The sequence below is a fragment of the Pecten maximus genome, unplaced genomic scaffold, assembly GCF_902652985.1.
Source record: "Pecten maximus unplaced genomic scaffold, xPecMax1.1, whole genome shotgun sequence".
Taxonomy (NCBI): Eukaryota; Metazoa; Mollusca; class Bivalvia; order Pectinida; family Pectinidae; genus Pecten; species Pecten maximus.
In genome coordinates this window covers 1-23,311 of record NW_022979298.1, presented here as the reverse complement: position 1 = coordinate 23,311, position 23,311 = coordinate 1, and the positions used below count along the sequence as shown (strand labels likewise).

The following is a 23,311-nucleotide window of genomic DNA, read 5'->3' as shown; positions in this document are numbered from 1 at the left end:
TAACTCACTGCCCAATCAAAGAATTCTTACAGCCCTTACCTTAAACTTTTACTGTCCTAACCTGTAACTCTCACTGCCCAATCATACAACTCTGGCAGCCCTTACCTTAAATCTTACTGTCCTAACCTATAACTCTCACTGCCCAATCCTACAACTCTGGCAGCCATAACCTTAAATCTTACTGTCCTAACCAATAACTCTCACTGCCCAATCCTACAACTCTGGCAGCCCTTACCTTAATCTCTTACTGTCCTAACCTATAACTCACTGCCCAATCAAAGAATTCTTACAGCCCTTACCTTAAACTTTTACTGTCCTAACCTGTAACTCTCACTGCCCAATCATACAACTCTGGCAGCCCTTACCTTAAATCTTACTGTCCTAACCTATAACTCTCACTGCCCAATCCTACAACTCTGGCAGCCATAACCTTAAATCTTACTGTCCTAACCAATAACTCTCACTGCCCAATCATACAACTCTGGCAGCCCTTACCTTAAATCTTACTGTCCTAACCTATAACTCTCACTGCCCAATCCTACAACTCTGGCAGCCCTTACCTTAATCTCTTACTGTCCTAACCTATAACTCTCACTGCCCAATCATACAACTCTGGCAGCCCTTACCTTAATCTCTTACTGTCCTAACCTATAACTCTCACTGCCCAATCCTACAACTCTGGCAGCCCTTACCTTAAATCTTACTGTCCTAACCTATAACTCTCACTGCCCAATCCAAGAATTCTAGCAGCCCTTACCTTAAACTCTTACTATCCTAACCTATAAATTGCTGTACAATCCTACAACTCTGACAGCCATAACCTTAAATCTTACTGTCCTAACCTATAACTCTCACTGCCCAATCAAAGAATTCTTACAGCCCTTACTTTAAACTTTTACTGTCCTAACTTGTAACTCTCACTGCCCAATCATACAACTCTGGCAGCCCTTACCTTAATCTCTTACTGTCCTAACCTATAACTCTCACTGCCCAATCATACAACTCTGGCAGCCCTTACCTTAATCTCTTACTGTCCTAACCTGTAACTCTCACTGCCCAATCGTATAACTCTGGCAGCCCTTACCTTAATCTCTTACTGTCCTAACCTATAACTCTCACTGCCCAATCATACAACTCTGGCAGCCCTTACCTTAATCTCTTACTGTCCTAACCTATAACTCTCACTGCCCAATCCTACAACTCTGGCAGCCCTTACCTTAATCTCTTACTGTCCTAACCTATAACTCTCACTGCCCAATCCTACAACTCTGGCAGCCCTTACCTTAAATCTTACTGTCCTAACCTATAACTCTCACTGCCCAATCCAAGAATTCTAGCAGCCCTTACCTTAAACTCTTACTATCCTAACCTATAAATTGCTGTACAATCCTACAACTCTGACAGCCATAACCTTAAATCTTACTGTCCTAACCTATAACTCTCACTGCCCAATCAAAGAATTCTTACAGCCCTTACCTTAAACTTTTACTGTCCTAACTTGTAACTCTCACTGCCCAATCATACAACTCTGGCAGCCCTTACCTTAATCTCTTACTGTCCTAACCTATAACTCTCACTGCCCAATCATACAACTCTGGCAGCCCTTACCTTAATCTCTTACTGTCCTAACCTGTAACTCTCACTGCCCAATCGTATAACTCTGGCAGCCCTTACCTTAATCTCTTACTGTCCTAACCTATAACTCTCACTGCCCAATCCTACAACTCTGGCTGCCCTTACCTTAATCTCTTACTGTCCTAACCTATAACTCTCACTGCCCAATCATATAACTCTTACTTTTAACTCTGTACTAACTATGATTACTTTCAATACAGTCTTGATCCTGCTATGGACCAAATGACAGGTGCCATGTTGTTGACCTCTTTAGGCAACCCTCGACACTGTCTCACCTGTCATCTACCTGTGTTTACCTGTAATCTTAACGACCACTCAAGGTGTGGCCAGTGGAACCCTCAAACCTCTGACAGACAGAGAGGATTAGAGCAGATTAATGACACTTTCGTTTGTCATGAAGTATGGCAGAGGACACTGTCAACCATCACTTGGCCTTAAACTTCCATCTTCACTGGGCCTCTTAAGGTCAATAAATTACGATGAGCATTAATTCAAGAACAATAACAAAAGTGTTCGGGATTTGGGCTGAAAAGTCAACCAGGGTGACACTTGGCTATAGTGACATGGACGGAAAACCAGGAAAATGGTCATACCGGTTGTCCCGGTGATGTTTGGTCCAAGGAGTCGGTGATTTGTCAGCTTAATCATACAGAATTTGAACCAAATTGATGAAATTAATCAACAACTGAACTAAATAGTTTGAATCAAAAGCAATCTATTCAATGAAATAAAGCTACACAAGACAATTTGAAATCAAAAACTGAAAAAAGAATTCAAGAAGAAACAATCGACATAAAAATAATTTTCATCAAGTTATATAACAGAGTTGGTTTTATAAGAATCCCTGATATTTTATACATTAATGGATTAAGGAAAGCCCTGTTGCCTCGGCTGGCACTAATCTTACTGCCAGCAGAAAAAAACTATTCAGATAAGGAAATGCCTGTAGATTTCTACAGGAAATACATCAAAATCTTTGCTAATGTCTTTTGACAATTTTACCTTTCTTAGACGGATGCAGTTTCGCCTGCTGGACTTCAAGCTGTTTTTCCTATAAAAATACAAAGACATGAGAAAAGATTAGAAACCATTGACCACTCAGATAGAACGTGATCAATCATACAATGTGATCAGAAAATATTAATTATTGCCTTCAAGGTCGCTGCATGTTTACCGGCATATGTTTATTATACAAAACGACTGCTATTACAGTACACATGATGGAATCAACATTAATCTTAATAACACAAAAGTTAAGATGGCTAATTGTAATATAAATAGTTTGGATATCTACAGTAAAAACTAACTGTCCTTGATTTGAATAGGAGAATAAATTTATTAATTGAACGTAACAGAAAGCTGGTTCTTTGAGAATCTCTCAAACTACAGATTTTTCTCTTCTCGTTTTGAGGTTAAACAATATATAATCTCTTTTACTTTAAGTAACATATCTCCTCAAATGGGAGAAATTGCTATACAGAGGGAAAATACTTCTCAGGACACAAAGGTGAATTTTTCTCCTTTTTAACCTGAAGGTGTTACTTAAATTAATTGTATTAATCAGTTTTGACTTATTTCATACAGATTTCAGTATTTCTTAGGAAAACTTTTCACCTTTGACCAAGTTCTCTTAGATATTTTTTATCTTAAATCCTATATCTATATCTATGCATTGTACAAGTGTGTGACACATGTTGGAAATAACAACAGCAAATGTACCTTTACATAAAATTGATGGTGATTTTTTTCTCTCTAAACTGTCACATTTTACATTGAGTAACATGGAGGATGAAAACTAGTCAAGTTGCACCTTTAGAAGTTATAAAACCCAAACGAAAATACAACATGCGCAAAATGTCGGAGTGATCCTGACACGTTAATTACAGCACTCCATCTCAAGATGCCTGAAAACGGCACAAGTGCCAGGACTTAGATTGGTGAGGGGGTGTATGGTTGACAGGCATGGTGAATACAAGTGCCCTTCAAGGGCCAGACTTAGCACTTACATAATTACCCAGAATTACTTAACCAGTGCCGTAATCCTTCCTTCCCCAGAACTGACATGCATGATAACAGAGGAGTTGTACGTAAGCACGACAGACTCGACTATCACAAACACACCAAAACATCACCGGACTACCACCGATTTCTCACAGTCGGAACATGTGGTTTAATCAACTCTTTAAAGTACACAAATCAATACGGACAGTTATACCAGGGGTTTACGTGTTTGAAAAAATGTACTGAAAGGAAGACGAGGAAAGAAAACAGATCACATTGAAGTGGGTTCCAAAAAATATTTTCTATCCTAATATTTCAAACACCAATCTTCGGTAATTGTTTTTTTTTTTTTTTAGAAAATGACATTAATATTACAAAAAAATCTCAGTGACTACAATTCTTATGTATATATGTACATTTAAATTCTTAAGATTTTCTGCATTTTGATTTTGACCGCTTATATCTTATAATTTTTGGTATGATATATTTATCTACATCTCATACAAGGGTTCTCTCATATTACAAACCAATATGCAAGTATCACAGAATTTTATAATTAACAATTTAACCTAATTGTCACATTGATTTTATTTCTTATTAAATTGATGTTACAAATTATGCACAATGTTTATTTCTCACAATGACCACTATATCTACCTTACAATGACCACTATTTCTACCTTACAATGACCACTATTTCTACCTTACAATGACCACTATATCTACCTTACAATGACCACTATATCTACCTTACAATGACCACTATATCTACCTTACAATGACCACTATTTCTACCTTACAATGACCACTATATCTACCTTACAATGACCACTATTTCTACCTATGTGTATATGCAGGAGGCAAGATTGCATTTTGATTCATTTCACCAATTTTTTTTTCTCCCAATGACTGAAATACCAGGTATTCAAAAACTCCTAACCTCAATTATATAGCAGTGGATTTTGACTTGAAAAGCTTTTGTTATTTTAGTTTGTTTACAGGTACATGTCGGAACTCTTCAAAGACAAGAGATAAATACTGAATGATCGATGCTCGTAACACAGCGGTCCAGTTTCGAGATATTGGAGACTGCGGCCAATTCTAACAGAGAGTTTCGCCCCACGTACATTGTCATTTCATTAATCAGTGTTTGGTCGTAATTATAAAGTAGACAAGAGGAAGCTGGCTCGAGTGTTTACACTACAACTTGTTAAACAATTGGCCAGACCAACAGATTCAACAGGAAGTTCGCTTATTGTCTCCCTTCTCCTCCGGGAGTTGGTGACTGTCGATGCATTGATCTGGGTCTATTCAGGTACCAGATACACAGGGCGGATTTTCATACCGACACAAAGGTATTTGTTCTGAGCCAAGTTTCAAGTTACATATGTTTGGAGATAGTTTCAATGACATGAGTAAACAAACATTGGTAGAATCCCCCGTAGCAGTCGGTGCCAATAAACAAACTCGCTCTGCGCCATGCATAAAATCCCCGAATTACCTATAAATCAACTCAACCCTTTTAAAAAATACACTGTAGTCACTGAATGAAAATGACACCATTTGTTTTTTAAAGCTGTGCAGTACAATAGAACTTGAGGTCCGTTAATGAATTGTCCTAACAATGGTGACGAGTGTCGGGTGGAGAGCAAACACTTGAGGGGGCGGTGACAATAACCAGAGGAAGACAAGTCGGTCGATTCTAGTACGACTAACTAAAAGAAGACTATTCTGATTTTCGATCTTATTGTTCCAATATCAATAATGTAATTTCAGCAAAAATATTCAGTGTATTTATTGATTGAAAAAATTACTGTAACACAACTGTATACACAGGAGTAATCAAATGTACCCAAACAAACTCATGTTTACCAACATAAACCCGGGCTCTAACACTAACTTTAAAATACCTCTGTTCATACATCTATCCGAGTCTTCCCTTTAAATAAAAGGCCCAGTGGACCTGTATCAAATCATCTACTTGCCCTGATTTTTCTAAATAAGTGTGGTTATCTAAGTAAGACACAAATGTGGTTTTATCCAGACACCATGCGTGGTGCCAACCTCAAGTTGTTTTTTTTAAGAACTATATAGGAATCAAAATTCAACAATACTTATATATAACAGTAAAATGAAATTATGTGAATATTATAGTGTTTGTGCTAATTCATCTGGTATAATTGAAAATTATAAAAGTTAAAATGTCCTTCCCAAGCAGAATCAAAATAGAACTTTGTTATTGATTCCAAATGTAATTAGTTCAGCTCAAGGATACCAATACATCAAAAAATTTTAACCACATAATTCAAGTAACTAGCAGGTTATGACTAAACTCTTAAAGGCCATATGTTGAGTCTAATTATTTTCTCATTAATTTGATATTTGCATTTTTCTTCGGGAGGTTGGGGGGGTAAACAAGCTTCAAATAGTTTATCATATGGTTAACTTTGAAAAATCTGTTATCATATGGTTAACTTTGAAAAATCTGGTATCTGTGAATTTGGTCATCATTGTGATATTATTGTGAAAATTTCAAACCTATCGGGTATTTCCCCGTTAAATTATAAATCAGCCCATAACCTTCTAGACCCCAGGTACTATAACTTTAACCAACAATTCTACTCCACAAACCACTCTCACCCAAAGCAGTCCCTAACATTATTGTTAACTATTTCTAGTCTTTGAACCAAACGTATAATGACTAACTATGTGTTATGGCTGTAAGAGCTCAATCAACTCTTCGGACCAGAGAAGGACAGTTATGATCTCAGTTTTTAAAATTCTAAATAGGCACTCTTGCCCATAAATTATTAACATGCCAACTGTAAACATCTAGCTGCTATAAATCTAGTAACATATTGTTATTGTTTTTGTGATCTAAAGTTGACCTAATAGATTACAATCCCCCTGATATTCCCAGCCAGTCTCACCTATGTGAAAGGCGTGACACTACCTGTTAAAAACCTAACACATTCCGTAAAGTACGATTACAAAACTAATAAAAATTTAATGTGTTAAACAGGCAATGTGGCCAATAGATCAGATATCACTACAAATCGCTCATCTGTGGCCCATCATCAACCTGAATACAGTCAACGACCATTTTATGACAATATTATGATATTTTCAGTATTAAATATTCAGGAGAGAAGCTGCGTAATTACATCTGCATGCCGATTTATCTACCTATCTATTGACACGAGGGTGATCAGGCCGATTCACTGATGACAATTTTCCCGCATCCGCAAACAAAATATCGTATAATAGACAATAGTGGTTGGAGGAGCCGGCGGGTAAAAAGTTTATTTCCCCACGACACTGTTTTAAAAATTGCCTGATATGATCTCGGAGAAGTGCTGCCAGTTATCAACATCTGGTGGATGAAATCACTATTCAGGCATAGAGAATGATCATAATAGTCAATAAATGGAGAGAACATGTGAAACATTTAGAAGAATAAGACTGAAATATCGCAAACTGTTATACTGGACAAATGTTCTGGGGTTTGACATCCTTAACAGGTAGAGGATGGTTTGTTCACAATATTTTCTCTTTTTCAATCCATAAAAAATTCAAATGAAACATTCTAAAATTGGTCTGATTTGCTTATTTTATAAGTGCATAAGTGTAGTATATTTGTTCTAATTTGCTAGCTACAATGAACAAAACAAAAGGCCCAGAAGGCCTGCATTGCTCATCTTAGTATTTCATTATTAAATCAAAATTTAAATGAAACATTCTAAAACTGTTCTGATTTGCTCATCTTCAAATATATCCTCCTTGTATATTCTTTTAGTGCAGGTGTAGTATATTTATTCTAATTTGCTAGCTATAATGTACAAAACAAGAGGCCCAGAAGGCCTGCATTGCTCATCTTGATATTTCATTATTAAGGGTAAATCATTTCCCAGTAATATTCATTTCATAGTAATGGTGATATCATACATGATGTTTAACAAATATTTCTCCATTTTAGACTCTGCCAGGGGATGAAATAAATTTCATTTATGAAACCTGTGATTTTTTAGTCCCAAAAGAGATTTGTTTATGGCCCAACATCACAATGTTGAACAACTTTTGGTACTTTTGACATGATGACTGAACAAGTGTACATACCTCAATGAAGTTGGACAGAAGCATGCAGCTGAGTTCCTGCTCTAGGATCTGACGATTTGATTGGTTATTGTAACAGGATGAGATGAGGGTCGGGAACAGGACATTGGTGAGGCGTGGGTCAGAGAAATACTGGAATGGTAGTGAACACATCTGTTGTAGGATGGTCGGAGGCTGGCCGGACTGGATCACAACCTGTAACATAGTCTCACATTAAGTGTCATATTACAACATGTCTTACATTGTAGGTGTCATATCTCATATCTCAATCATGCCTCTCACATTGGTCTGGAGTTAGAACAGAATTCACACAAATAGGCTAACAGTTAGGACAGCTGTCTAGCATTAAAACAGGACTCACACTAATATAGGCTAACAGTTAGGACAGCTGTCTAGCATTAAAACAGGACTCACACTAATATAGGCTAACAATTAGGACATCCCTCATCAGTACATCTCACATTACGATGAGTCTCATGTCTCACATTATGACAATGTCTCACAGCTGTCTAGCATTAAAACAGGACTCACACTAATATAGGCTAACAATTAGGACATCCCTCATCAGCACATCTCACATTACAATGAGTCTCATGTCTCACATTATGACAATGTCTCACATCTGTCTAGCATTGTAACAGAATTTACACTAATATAGGCTAACAAATTCTCTTTCACCAATAAAGTGTCATACGTTTTCCGTAAGTATCATAATTTTTATTCTATTTTCAATATGATGAAAGTCACACTCAGCATTGGTATGGTGATACTGTAGCTTTATTTACTTAATAGCATCACTTCTTTTTTTATTACGTGATGCGGTTGATTTTCCTTAACTGTACATATAAGCTATATTTTGAACTATTGCATGGCTAAAATATTGAACAACTGTGACCTTTCGGAATTTAGTCCTACCCTTTCAAGCCTCTAACTCAGATGTCAACACTCCCCAGACGACAGTCATAGTGACTTCTAGGCCTACAGGAAAGTCTAGATGTCAGTGATTCTAAGTGTATTTTAGTGGTAGTTTGATGTAATAAAACAAGTATATCATGGGTGTCTGTGCAATAGTCCAGAATATTTGACCCTCGGTTCTGGTAATTGACCGATGATCTAGTGGCCGAAGGCCGAGTGCAATAGAACATCGGTCAATTACCAGTACCTCGAGTCGTATATTCTGGACTATTGCACAGACACCCTTGATGTATTTGTACAATATTTACTGTTCAGCTTACAAAAACAATTTCATCTACTCGGTACTGATCAAGTCTACTACAGATATCCAGAAATAAATGTCTTTTATCGACAATTTATACTGATTTTGGAATAAATCTTAAATCGTATAAAGACATAAAGTATACCAGGTAAATTTCTCTATTAAGCACATTTATTTTGGCAGCCTTAATTTGACCAAAAAGCCTTTAGTTAGTATACATGAAGCATTTGAATAAATTACATGAATTTTAAAGACCATTTAAGAATATCTTATATTTTTGTTGCACAACAATTAAAACACAGTGTTTTAGCATGAACATTTTCAATGAATTGAAACAGTAAAACAAGGTCTTGAATAAATTACTGAGCATGGCTGGAAAAAAAAGTTGATATATAGACAGATAGCATTGCATTTACTTAGAAACACATGTAGTTAAGCGGAAAGCCCTCTCTGACACCCTGTTATACCCATAATTAAAACTTACACATAATGACATATTACGTACACACTTCGCATTTCAAGATCTCTCAATTTGTTAGATCGGAATAAATTTCCAGAAATTAAGACATAAATTTGCATAATCGCTTTGGATACGAGTCATATGCACCTGAAGGGAATTTGACAAGGATTCTATAAGTATTTCCTCATAAATTCATCCTAAACACATAAATTACACTATTCCACATCTGCTTCTCGGGTTACCTCTGACCTAAACAATCAACAGCTATATTATACCAACCCTTCAAAACTTGACATGCATGAAAGTTGTTTTTAATCAGAGAAAGCTGAAGAAAACTTAAGATTCATTTGCATCTCTCATACTGAGAACCCTAGTCCTAAGGCATACCTGAGGAGATAAAGCCCGCATGGTGTCCTAGACAGCATGTCAGTGATTGATGGAAATGAGGTCGCTGTATCCAAGTCTAGCTGGGACTATATAAAGTAACTATTGGAAGGTTTAGGGTCTGATCATTGTCTGTCAGGTAACCATTACTTCAGACCTCATGTCTCACACAACTATTCACAGAAAGTTTTTGAGGCAGTGATGCAACTGTTAATTTTATCTTGACTACATGTTAAGTTTATAGTATCCTGTATGAGGAATACTGAGGAGGAAGTCCAGGAATTGTAGAGTCGTACCACAAAATCAAGGGATTGTAGAGTCGTACCACAGAGATATAAAGAAGTGGAACAAAAGCAGTCTGTTGAATCTTATCCTGCATTATACAGACTAAAGAATAAGTTTATATTTAAGGTAGTTACCTATCGACAAAATTCACCACAGATGGGGCCATATATACCCTCATACTACTCATGCAGGTCTCCTATGATACTCTATGTTATGCCAGTAAATGACAAGCAACAAATCTAAAAACATAAAAGATGTTATTCCCTGTGATCTATTTTAGCAGTACAAGCTTATGGTCAAGAAAATTAATTATAATCAGAATAATTAATTCATTAATAATTTAAACCTTTTGTTATGGAAATCTGGAAACCTAATGTTTATCTTGTAGTGTTCAATTTCAAACAAAACTTCTTTTCACCTGAACAGAAACTAAAACATTATATTTTAACACAATTTTTCATACTGAAAAAAAAAATGGAGTCCAGATATAAATTTTCAGTTACCTCCCCTTGATATAGTGCCGTTAATTAGCAAGCTCTAACATGTCACCTACAATCAATCGACAACATTAATCACCATGAAATATAAATTAAGTTTCATTTCATCACCAGATGCTCTATCTACAGGAGGGAGTTGATTAGCTCAAAGGTGAAGAAACTGATTACCTTACAGAACATCCATACAAATATTTCATCAAAATAATTGAAAACAATCGCAATATGATAATTGTCTTTCTTTGAGATTTTTAATTACCAGTGTGAAATAGTAAAATATTTCAGATGATAGAACACTTTCATCTAACCCAGTAGGCCAATATCAAAATGGATATTAAACAAAAACATCCTCTTTGAAGAGAAATTGTTAATAATGAATTTTGTTTTGTACTTTTTTTTTCTAAAATAAAAATTGAGATTTTGTATCAAGTCAAATATTGTAATGTATTGCAATGAGTTAAATGAACTCAAGTTAAAATTTTATAAATATAGAAGTTTAAATTTCAACACAAAATTATCACATTCAGACAAAAAATAAATCTTTTCTTTCAGAATGTATTAGAACTAATAAATTAGTGTAAGGAAGAAGTTAAAGATTCATAAACAGCAGCCTGAGAAATAAAAATCGCCAACAAACCTCATCACAATAGTCTATGGCAGAACTTTGACAGCACAATGGAATGTGTTTGCCATTTAATTTCACATACCTGCTAGGTTAACGGACAAGGGAAATTAACGTCGGATAAATCGCATTGCATTATGATATTAAAATATCAAAAGAGCGTAATTATTGATAAATCATCCATGATGTACGTGAGAAAAGGCAGTGTTCTTTATTTCTTTTAATTTCCTGCATGTTTTTGTAATTAATTCATATCCTTTGATGTGAAAGGTTCATCTACATAATGACACATCGGCGATACCAGTAACAGGAACAGTGAGAAAAATCAAGATGACATTGTACTGAAGGAACACAGGTATCAGAATCTCCGGGACTGTATGACAAATGTGATTGATGTGTTCCAGTGCAACACTCTATCTCCGATAGTCGGATCCTCACCATAAACTCTATCCCTGAGGACCACTACAATACCTTTACAGGCACCGATCATGACCTAATCCACACAAAATATGTGTCTTTTCAATTACTTGTCACAAGCTTAGAGCCAGCAAAAGCTCAAGGTATTCTCTACAGATATAATGCCAGGAACCTGAAAGGCTACCTGTCAAGGGATTATCTCAAAGTTGATTAAATGGCCTTATTCTATGGCAGCTTGGAGTCCATTTTCCTCATGTTTTGACCAAAGAAGCTTGCAGCTGTGTTTTGTTCCTTTATAAACATGAGATTTGTAAACCAGATTCTACCTGATGTCAGACAAATCAAAATACAATGTATTTCACTGGAACAAGAAAACCCTGGCCTTTCTTTTACCTCAGAAATGACTTACTATGCATTCAAGTAAACAAAGCAACATTGTTTCTATACAATTTGTCCAAAGCCACAAATGAGATACTACATTTTCATCACACAAACATTCAAACCTTAAGAATTATATAAATCAATTGATACAAACTAGTGTCCGATCATTTGTGAAGAATAAATGACGAAAACAAATGTACCTCATTGTTCCTAACAGAGGTTACAAAATATAATTCGGAAGAACAAGACTTCACTTGCATTGGACAAATTCAATGGTTTTCGACTAGGTGTTGACAACAGAATATATATCAACAAGTATGTAGAAGACTGGGATTTCCAAAATGTTCCTTTTGAAAATTTTCCAGATTCCATGGAATTTTTTGGAACTTGTTCTAAAAAAAATTTCAATGTCCAAAATCCAGATTTTCCATACATGTATACATGTCAGCTCTGCTGAGTATCTCTACTAAGTAATATGTGCTATTGTTTTGTACATTCTCCATAGAAATTTATTACATTTTGTCAAAATCTGTTTTACATTGACATTGGAATTCACATCTCACAACTGGGTGTGAGAGTAAACCATAGCATCAATGGTGAAACTAGTGGAAATTTAAGTGTGGAATTTAATTTATTCTAACAAACAAACTGACCAAAAATAAACTAAATAATGATAAATAATTTGACATGTAACACCGTGGGAACAATAGACTACAAGCTTTATACCAGGTGCCTAAAAGAACTTGGAATGAGTTTTGTATTTCAAATTTTGCTCAACCTCTCCTTTTATCTTTTAGTTAAAAAAAAATCAACTGCAACAATTAGGTAATCAATTTGCCATTGTAGCTGTTGAACATCGGTAAATCGCTAGAATACATTTTGATTTGAAATGATTATAATGTGATTGGCTCACCTAAGACTGGGTGTATAAGCATGGTACAATATGTGGTCAGTAAAGAGTGTGGATTATGGATTTGATTGACTGACTATGTTTAATGGTAGGTTGATAACCCTGGTCATTTCGGGCTAGATTATTGGGGCGGTAAACAATCTGTAACTGGAAATATCCGACTCCTGATATAAGAGCAAGTCACAATCTTTTTACATATGACATATATTCCACACCATTATCAAGTCTAAATCAAGCATAGTATGAATACTTAATTAATTTTTCTTATTCAAATTTGAAACCATTCCATTCTCCATATGTTGCCATCATGGACATATATCACGATTAAACATGATAATTACATCATGGAAATATCCTGGACATCAAATTTAACTCCACAAATCTGTTTGGTGATGTGAACCTCACAAATAAATAATCAATACACCCCTCCATTGTTTATATGATAGCCGTGTTCATTAGTCATACATTTTGAGCAAGACCAGATTCTGACTGGCCAATGCGGTCTAATTACATCGATGATATAAGGATGTTAATTAATGAAAAGATATTTTATGACAAAATAGGCATATGCTTCTGTTTTTACTCAATTTTTCAATCCAATTTTCTTTTCTTGCTTTGTTTCTACAACTTATTCATACATCTGAAAAGTTTGTGACTTTAATATCATGTATATAGGTATTGATTTCAGAATTATTTTTGTTTAACTCTTTTTGTACCGTTGTCGACATAACAATGTGGAGCCTCAGACTTCCAAATTGTTGACTATAGTCGGCATTATTTTAAACTCTCTCTTCCCGACTGTCGACAGGCTAAGCTGATGTTAAGTGATGATTTCATGAAAACAGCACATAACATTTACTATGATCCAATACAATAACATATACAAGGTGTTCAAGATTTTTGAAACACATTTTTTAGTTGGTTTTTGTTTCGTTCAGGTTACGTTTTATTCAGTTAGAGTAATAGTTGCTGATATTTTCTCCACAGATTGTTAAAGTAAATATGGTGGTTTGCTACATTTTCATTTCAGATTTCACTGTCTAGGACATTTCATAGTGTTCAATGCAACATCTAGATCTAATTTAGTTAAATATTTTCTCAATAATGTACGAATATAACACTAACCTTTGTATTTCTATATGAAGAAAAACAACACACCAAAAATGCAAATGTAGTCAGCCATTTTGTTTAACTGCCTGGGTCAAGCCTAATAACTACTTCCGATACAGAATCCAGAAAGAACACAAAGTACGGAAAGAGTTAAATCCTTACAATATACATGATTAGATATTATACAACTAGTCATACTGCAGAATCTAGGTTTGTAAAGATGTATCTTGAAATTCCTGGAAAGGGTCAAAATATAAATATAATATAACTATAATAGGCTTCGGTTATTTTCCTAATTAACTTTGAAAAATTAAGATGTCTACAGATCATTTTATTCAAAACTACTTTGACGCTAACACATATTCTTTTCTTAATAAAGCCAGAATATTTTCAATGTTTTGATACTTTGCCCTTTCTCTGAACTAACAAAAAATTAATTATAGTCTTCTTTAAAAGAATATTCCTACTGTACAAATATTATCCTACAGGACTGAGAATGCTGATAAGATGTTCTGTTAGATTTTCTAAAAAAAATTCTGAAGAAATTTTTGTCTAATAGCTTCATCCCTTTAAGGGATTTTTCCTGGTAAAAATTCAAAAGCTTTTAGTATAATTTGGTTGCAAAACTCCTGAAGGAATTTTCTTCAAAATATATATTTTTTTCAAACTACAAAAATGAAGGAAAGACATGTCAAAATTATACAAAAACTTAGATTAACTTGTAATAGGAGGAATCGGAAAGTAATTATAACGTACTGTGTAGTTCTTGGAATAACCCGCTCTGGGGTAAACTCGCCACGGCCAAGTAATTCTCTCAACAACATGTCTGATTATATTCCCTATGTAATTAAATGCTACCAAAACAGGCAGGCAAAGTTTTACACATATTTATAGAGGTCGAACACCTAATAATCAGTATCATTTAATCATTGCAGAAAACTTCCTTCAAGTGTCGGATTAATCATCCATGTTAGCAGGGTGCTTTTAATCTTTTTATTACTTAGCCTTAAGCTTTGTAGATGAAAATACCTATAGTAATAATTACACATATAAAATGGTTTAACATTCAACACCCATTTCTGTTGCATTTAAAATTGTATCTAAATTCAATTTCAAATGAATCATTTTTAGAATATTACAAGATATATTCCTTAGGGAACCAACTCTGACGATTGAGAATATTGAGAATGATGTCAGTAATTTTTTTTTTTTTTTTTTTTTAAACTTTCAAATTTTTATCTTTACTGGAATATAACTTTTTTAACCTCTGACCTTTGGTGACCTATCAACTTTCTTTTCTCCTTAACAACAACAATTAGGTAACAAAACCAGAATTCAATGCTAATATTTGACTGTAGCTGTATATAAGACCAGTCCAAAACAAAGTATAAGTCTAGTGTTGCATGTGAAAACTTTGCTGACATATTACATTGTAAATGTTGCGGACATGATACTGTACCTGGTTGTCTGGACAGAGAACGGTGAAGTAACCGACACACTGTATGACCTCGTGGAGTATATCTTCTGATGTGTGGTGACTACAGTACCACATGAGGTAGCTGGCGATGTGACGGAACTCTAAGGACATGCCCTCATCTCCGAGAGTTTTCTACAACAAAATGTGTCATTGATTTGGCTACAATCATTTGTGTTTGTATCATTAATAAATTTGTATTTAAAACACTGCACACAGTTTTTTATTCATGAATTTGCTAGTGCTAAATCTATGATAAAGATTAGTAAGTGCGATTGATATAATACAGGTTGCTATATAACTTTAGACGATACCAATACTCTATTACCACCCTCCAGAGTTTGAGCTTCTCTTTTTTTTTTTTTTTTTTGAAATACATCAATAATTAATTGCATTCAGAAGAAATTCTATCTTGCTATGCCTCTATATCCATTAGATAACTTTTAGTCTTCTAAGCAATCATTTTTAGAACACATTATCTATGAATCTATTAATCTGCTGGTGTTAATTTGATATGTTTTTATTTTTTACTTTGTGTGCCATTTTAGAGACAAGAAGTGTATAATTATAATGTTGATGATGTATCATCTTGGATGATGAGACTTTTATGTATATCAGTATGTGATGAGTTGAAACCTTACCTGCAACATACGAAGGTCTAGAGTAGCCATATTGTTGAGCATTCTAAGCCCTGTGAGAGCTACAGCCATGGTGTGTTGAGGGAACTCTGGTGGGGAGGAATCACTACGACTCGGGGCTCCCGAGTGTAACAGCATGCCGTAGAGAAGGGACACGATCCCGACCAACTCTGTCATTTCGTAAGTGTTGATAAGCTGGGTAGGATCCTCAACTTTCTTCTGGTCAAATATGGAGTTGTTTCTGTAAAGACAAAAAGAAACTAAAGATAAGTATACATAAATCATTAAATACACTGGTGTATAGAAGACCTTATTTTTTGGTCAAATATATCTGGAGTTGTGCCTGTGAAGATAGCACGGAACAGAAGATAAATATAGATAGATATAAAATACACTGGTAAAAATTATCTTACTTCTTAAAACCTTCTGTGAAAACCTGACATATCGAATAATATGTGAGTGATGGTTATTCTTTTTTAATTTGGTCACAATTATCATTTACGAGTAAACAATGATTTGGTTATCAAGTGTAATGTTCAAATCAAAATTGATACAATGCAAAATGCAGGTTTTCTTAACTTAGTTGTCACAAGAGTGCTTCAATATATATTTGAGATATACCTAAATTCTATGATATATAGCATACAGGTGGAGAATGACCTACCCCAGATAATCTAATGAGATCAGAAATCATTAATCATACACTGCAGACAATTGCCAAAATTCTAAACTTAAAAACATTTTAAAATGTATATAATTAGGTGAAATTCCTCATCAAATTATCTCGAAAGGAGAAAATAAACATCATCAATCAAAAGCATAAAAACAGATCTGTAAAAAATAGCTGTATTCCTTGCTAATGGATTATACTATTATGAAATACATACCCGGAAAAAAACAACACAAATCTGTCAATGAAATCACTGGTCATCCATCAAAAAAAATTACTCACAAAAATTACACATATTTCTACAATATATGATAGCTTTTGAAGAACTCCATGGCCTGATGATACAGTAATCTTATCTTAAAGTTTTGGATTAATCTGGAAAATTCAGTTTATACCATCAATCATATCAGGCAAATTTGCAATATATCATATTTGAGTTGAAATTTTGTCGGGAGACAATCATATGCAGCTAATTTCTTCTTTTTTTTAAGTAAATCAAAGTACTGAAAGTACTGTAGGAGGCGTTAGTCAGATGTAAAAGGAGATATTTGAAATAAAGCAAGAATACAAATTAAACTGATATCAACATGACTAAACATTTCCACTTAAATGTGTCAAACCAACCGGACATAATGGTTTTCACAGTCCTGATGAATGTAATGGTTTAGACTGTTCCGATGTACATAATGGTTTTAACCATCTTAAAAGTTGCAAACCTACTTCTAAAAGAAGTTAAACATTTCTTATTTCAATCAAACCTTTACTTAAAAAGTCAAACATTTTAATTTTTTTCAAATCAACGTCTACTTAGGTACATGTCATTAACATTCATACTTTAAACCATCTTTTATACTTAAGTAGTTCAAAATTTGCATTATGTGTTTAAAACAAACTTATATTTTATAGGCCTGGGTATTAGAAATGACCAACAATAAGATATGCATTCGATAAGTTATAGCAATACACGATATGTATTGAAAATACAGGGAGTGTCTGCTACTTTTTTGTTGAAAGTGTACAATGTCTTTCAATATCTTGTAAACAAAATTGTTTATTCCTTTCTATTTTGATCTTAGAATAATATCAAAATTAGATTGACAGCTTTTAAAAGTTATTACACTTTTTTTTTAACAAAGACCTCATTTTTAAGGACAATTATTTCAAAAATTAGATATCAATTCCATCTATTTTAATAGATCCAATGTCAATATTAACAATAAACTGTGATTTGTTGCTTTTTAATTTACCACCAAGATGTAGATAATAGCCTAGTAGCTATAGGTACTGTATATAAATATACAGCGTTTTACATGCAAAATATTGAAGAAAACTTTCATATTTGATATCAATTAAATATGATTGTATAAGTCCCTTGGGGTGGGGAAAGAACCCTGGGCCTATTTTTACATCAGGATTGTGTAAAAATGTCAATTTAGCGAAATTGACCTATTTTGGTCCATCCTTCAGCCCCCGGGAGGTTAACCCCAACATTCGTACAATTTTGAATACCCACCCCATAACCATGCTACCATACAAATGTAGGTTTTATACCAAATTGTGCAATTAATCCATGAAATGAAATTGACTTTGGGTACAACCCCATAGGGATTGCTACCACACCAATGTGAGTTATATCCATAACTTAGTTTCAGAGAAACCAATTGACCCCTTTTGACTCTGCCCCCCGGGGGTCAACCCCACCATTTTTACAATTTTGAATCCCTACCCAAAAGGATGCTACCAGTCAAGTATGAGCTATATCGATTGCTTAGTTTCAGAGAAGAAGTTATTTATGTCAATTGAGCCAAATTGACCCCTTTTGAGCCAACAATTGAATTGCAGTTTAAGGATAATTTTTGATTTTGGCAAGAAAACATTCTTTAAAGGGCATGTCTGCGTCATTTTAATAATTTGCCCTTGAAACTTCGCACACACCTTCATAAGAGCCGGTTCTTTAAAATGTGAATGAAGGTCAAGGTCAGAGAGATAAACTCAATATTTGTAGCCAGTTACACATGTAACTATTGTTACGTGTATCTGTTTGCCAAATATCCAGCCTTCATGTGTATGTGCAGTTTTGGGTCATTTTTCATTTTGGTAGGAATTTCTTTTTAAAAGTGCCATATCTGCGTCATTTTGATTATTTGACCTTGATACATTGCACACACCTTTAAAAGGGCTGATTCTTTAAAATGTGACCCAAATTAATAATTTTGAAGAACTTTGATTTTTTCTTCATCATTTGACCCCCGTGACCTTAAATGAAGGTCAAGGTCAAATATAAGTATAACATTTGTAGCCAGCCATACGTTATCGATGCGCCAAACATCAAGCCTTCATGTGTATATTATAGATAAAAGAGCAGAAAACCTTTATTCTGCAATTTTGGATATTTTTTAATTTTGGCTGGAGAAAAATAGCTTTATGATTCTTTTCCAAGTGCCATATCTTTCTGCCATATTTTTATCTGATGACAATAAAATATGCACATTCTGTTTCAGTGGGACTATGTTCTTTCATATGAAATGAAAAAAATAATCAATATAAAGATTTTATTTTGACATTCGAACCCATAACAAGTCGTTGGCCCTTGACATTCTCTGACAATATATCATTGAGAAAAGTTTGCCCTAACCACGTGCTAACCAATTTCCATGAAAATGAAACAAAATTATGCTAAAATATGTGTGATGAGTTTCCTATATAAACTATAGTAAAATGTATTCCTCTCCCCAAGGAGAATGCGACACAATATGGGGTCATGAAATTACAATTTTGATAAAATAGCTTAAGAACCTTTTGACAACCATTCTGGATATCTGGTCTTAAGAAGAAAACCGACGCATGACGACCGATCAAATTAAATGGGTATTTATGAGCTGAAAGTCAAAGGATTGTAAACTCTGTACAAATTATTTATCAGGCAGTCAGCCTAAAAGTATGTTCATATCTACCATATTGAAGTTTGATGTTTTGTACGTATATATATATACTTATATTTTTACACATACATTAAAGGAGTTACATGTAGCTACTTTCATAAATTTAAAATGTTTTTTCTAGAGTTTTCTAGGCCGGATGAAATATGAACATGAGCAATCAGTATGGTCAATATGAGATTGATAAAATTTCCTCTCGTAGGCAACCCCCTCATGGGTCACTCAACTTCTTTTGTAGGAGTCAATATTTATGTGGAGATTAAACTCTTGCGATGTCTGTTGCACACAAGTACAAAGAAAACATTATCACTTAAGCCGAAAAAATCACACTTAAGTAGCAATAAACACTAATAGTCAAAAACCCAATATAAAGTGATCAGTATAAGAAACAGTACTTATAAACTTTTGGCAATTATCCTGAAAAACCCCTAATAGCCTTCCATATTTTACATCCCACAGATTGTTGCTTGTATAAAATTATGTTTTAAAGGTCAACATTGGAAAAAAACCTAAATGGTTATACTGAATTCATATAAATAGAATATTGACAAAAAGTTTCATTTATTTTCACACTTTCTGGAGACCAATAAGGAGATTGATGATCGTTTTTAAAGGGGTTTTGTTCGTGACATGAAATCAACATTTTTAATTAAATTTCAAAAGACAAAAATAGATTTATTTTGAAAGTTATGAGGAAATTTGATATTGAGAAAGTCTTATATTATATGAATTTGATATATCGATTGCCAATAGATATACATGTATTTATCATTTACATGAAAAACCAAAAAATTTTAAATTTCATGAAAACATTTGAAAAGGTTGAATCGTGAGCCGAATAATATAAAATAAGACAAGCTGTTCAATAAAAATTTAGCATTTTCATATATATTACGAGTGCGAAGTAGCTACTGCAGTAAACCTTTTCACAAAAGCCCAGATTATGTATATGTCTCTGTCGGGGAAGGTTTCAGCAAAATGACCCCCCCACACAGATATGGTGCCAGTTTTCTTATTAAAAAATAAACGATGAATTCCATCACGCCATCACCGATCACGTTAGGTCTACCCATTCATAGATTTGAAACACAGGGACTCGATCAGTTATCGCAGTAATCCGAAGGGTTTGGTGTTGTATCGCTGATTAAAGTCTGCATATAGTATATAGCAAAATCGTCCAGAAAATTCGGGGCTATAATCGCAGTAGATATTGGGGATTTTGTGGTCTGCCAGGCTTGAACAACTTACGTAACAGTTTCGTCCTAAATAAACAAAAGCTATTTCAGGGGGGTCAAAAAAACAGATTTAAACTTTGTAAGCAACTTGCCTTTAATTCATGTTGAAGATATTAATTTCTAGCGACAAAAATCACACTTTGATGCTTCGTGTGAACCCGTGTCCACGTGCCTCCATTTGACAGAGTGCTCACTCAAAGAAAACAGGGCGGAACACGTGATTTGCTAAAATATCGGACCAAATCTCATAAAATCTCGTGAACAAACTACCAAGGTGTAAACAAAAGAAATGTTGTTAGCCAAAACCTGAGGGGTATTATGAAAATCGGGAATTGTTTGCGCTTGGTTGCTATGCCGTCTTTATTCCTAGTATTAAACAAGTGTCCTCTGTAAGGTAACGTCAAAAAATCCGCAGTTATCTCCCTTCAAACAGTATTTTTGATATAGATTTGCAAAAATCGATGCAGGTGTAGATATTTTACAAGACATTATTCTTATTGTTTATTCAAAATAGTTCCTGAAATGTTCCCCCCAAAATTATAAGCATAGTTAATACCCTTTCTGTGCACATCTACTTTGAATGACGGACTACCCAAAGACGTGCTCCTACTTGGAACTAATATATAAGCGAAATAATTAAACCCCAGTTATAAAATTACCACCAGAGGTCTCAAATTCCGGGCTTCCGCCGAAGAGAAATTTATACTGAATATACCTTTTTTCATGTAATAGCACTTTATTTGTAGTCTTGATAGTTTTCCATAAATGTTTTATATAGTTCAAACACATCAATATGAACCGAAAGAACTACAAAATGACTGTGAAAGGAAATATAACGAAAATGAAAGTGAGTTTGTGACGTCCCCAACTCGTAGGTGATTGTAATATGGCGGCGTAAACGCCCCCATAAAAAGCTATAGAATCTTTTTGTAGACATTACCAGTATTTAACATGCAGGGATCCCTGCTGAAATATTCCCAAAAAAGTCCTTTATCTTGATATAACTCTTGATTACAATGTTCATTTGTTTCGGTCGTAACCTTTGGGAAGTTATAACCAAATTCTCCTCGAACCATTAAAAGTTATAACCAGTTTTAAAATCTTCTTATTATTTTTTTTCTCCTCATCATAAAACAGTCTATCATCATGGTGAACTTCCTGTAAAAAAAAATGCACTCAGAGATTCTGAATCACTAAAAACCATTAATTGAAAATCATAAAAGGGAAAAATAACCTTAAGTAAATAAAATTTTAAATTTCTGATCTCCATGGATATATGATCCGTGAAAAAACTCCAAGAAAAACTTTGAAAGATTTGACCTCTGCTATTTTTCTCAAGTTAAATACGGTTATTTGTTTTGTCGTTTATCGATCTATCTTTTTGCGATGAAAAGTCTCAATTAGAAAAAACTACAAGATGGGGTAGATCAAGTGTTCTCTATTTTAACAGGTTTTTTTCCTTCCTTCTTTTGGGAGGTAAAACGTAAAAAACACTCGTCATCACTCATGGTAATTCTATACTGGAATCTCCGATTACACAACACCACTATTCAGTATTTTTTAATCACCTTGAAATTAGAGGATATTGGGAAATAAACTGGCTATTAAAATTTTAGAACGTCATCTTAGTACAACTCCCTAAAATACTAATGGTAACCGACCATTACTGATGAAATAACATAATTTTACAGTGAAATAAATAAAGTTTTTTTTTGTAATTACCTAAGAGAGTGTGATCACCTGTTCCTAATAAAATGACCTGACCACATGGGTTTTCTTTGGGTATTCTTTGGTTTCCCCCCCCAAATTAAACACTGTTACTTATCCACCAGGCCAATAAAGTTGTTATATAAATCAAAATAAAGAAATCATAAATTTCCTTTGGGCTTTTCATCTTTTCTTGGGGAATTTGACCATTACCGAGAAAGCAACACAGCATCCTGAATTCCTGAATAAACTGATATCGGGAAAACTAGAAAGTTGAATATAATTTTTGCATTTCCTGAACATATTTTTCAAATTTTTCATGATTACCCGTATCACTTCTTCAATTAAAAGGATCAATCAACTGCTCTACCAATCCTAAACTCTACATTATAGTATTGTAGGAAATCCCTCAGGGAGCAGAAACAGCCACGGTAGGGGACAAACTCACTTTTCGTCTCAGCTCAAAACCTAGTAATAAATGTAACCCAGAGAGCCCAGAGGGCCATTAATTTCTCAGGCACCCCATTATGGTCAATTGGCTAGACGCAGTTTCACCTCTGACCTTAAGCGTTTGGCGTTGATGACCACCACTCAGGAAACGTCTCAGATGAGATTCTCTG

General features: G+C 34.3%; 1 protein-coding gene across 1 annotated transcript; it reads right to left on the bottom strand.

Moving 5' to 3' along the window:
* Positions 1–2,523: 2,523 nt before the first annotated feature.
* On the bottom strand, positions 2,524–16,492 carry LOC117318455 (S phase cyclin A-associated protein in the endoplasmic reticulum-like). Its single transcript, XM_033873441.1, has 4 exons — positions 16,144–16,492; positions 15,488–15,637; positions 7,753–7,944; positions 2,524–2,686 (listed from the first exon to the last, which is right to left on the bottom strand). Exons 1-4 carry the CDS (start codon positions 16,423–16,425, stop codon positions 2,615–2,617), a joined length of 696 nt encoding a protein of 231 aa, XP_033729332.1. The 5' UTR covers positions 16,426–16,492; the 3' UTR covers positions 2,524–2,614.
* Positions 16,493–23,311: the final 6,819 nt, after the last annotated feature.

Excerpts from the sequence above, each read along its gene's own strand:
- LOC117318455 (XM_033873441.1), bottom strand. The coding sequence starts at position 16,425 with ATGATTTATGTATACTTATCTTTAGTTTCTTTTTGTCTTTACAGAAAC. Across the intron at positions 15,638-16,143 it reads TAGACCTTCGTATGTTGCAG|AAAACTCTCGGAGATGAGGG; the intron begins GTAAGGTTTCAA and ends ATTTTGTTGTAG. Across the intron at positions 7,945-15,487 it reads TTCTCTGTCCAGACAACCAG|GTTGTGATCCAGTCCGGCCA; the intron begins GTACAGTATCAT and ends ACTATGTTACAG.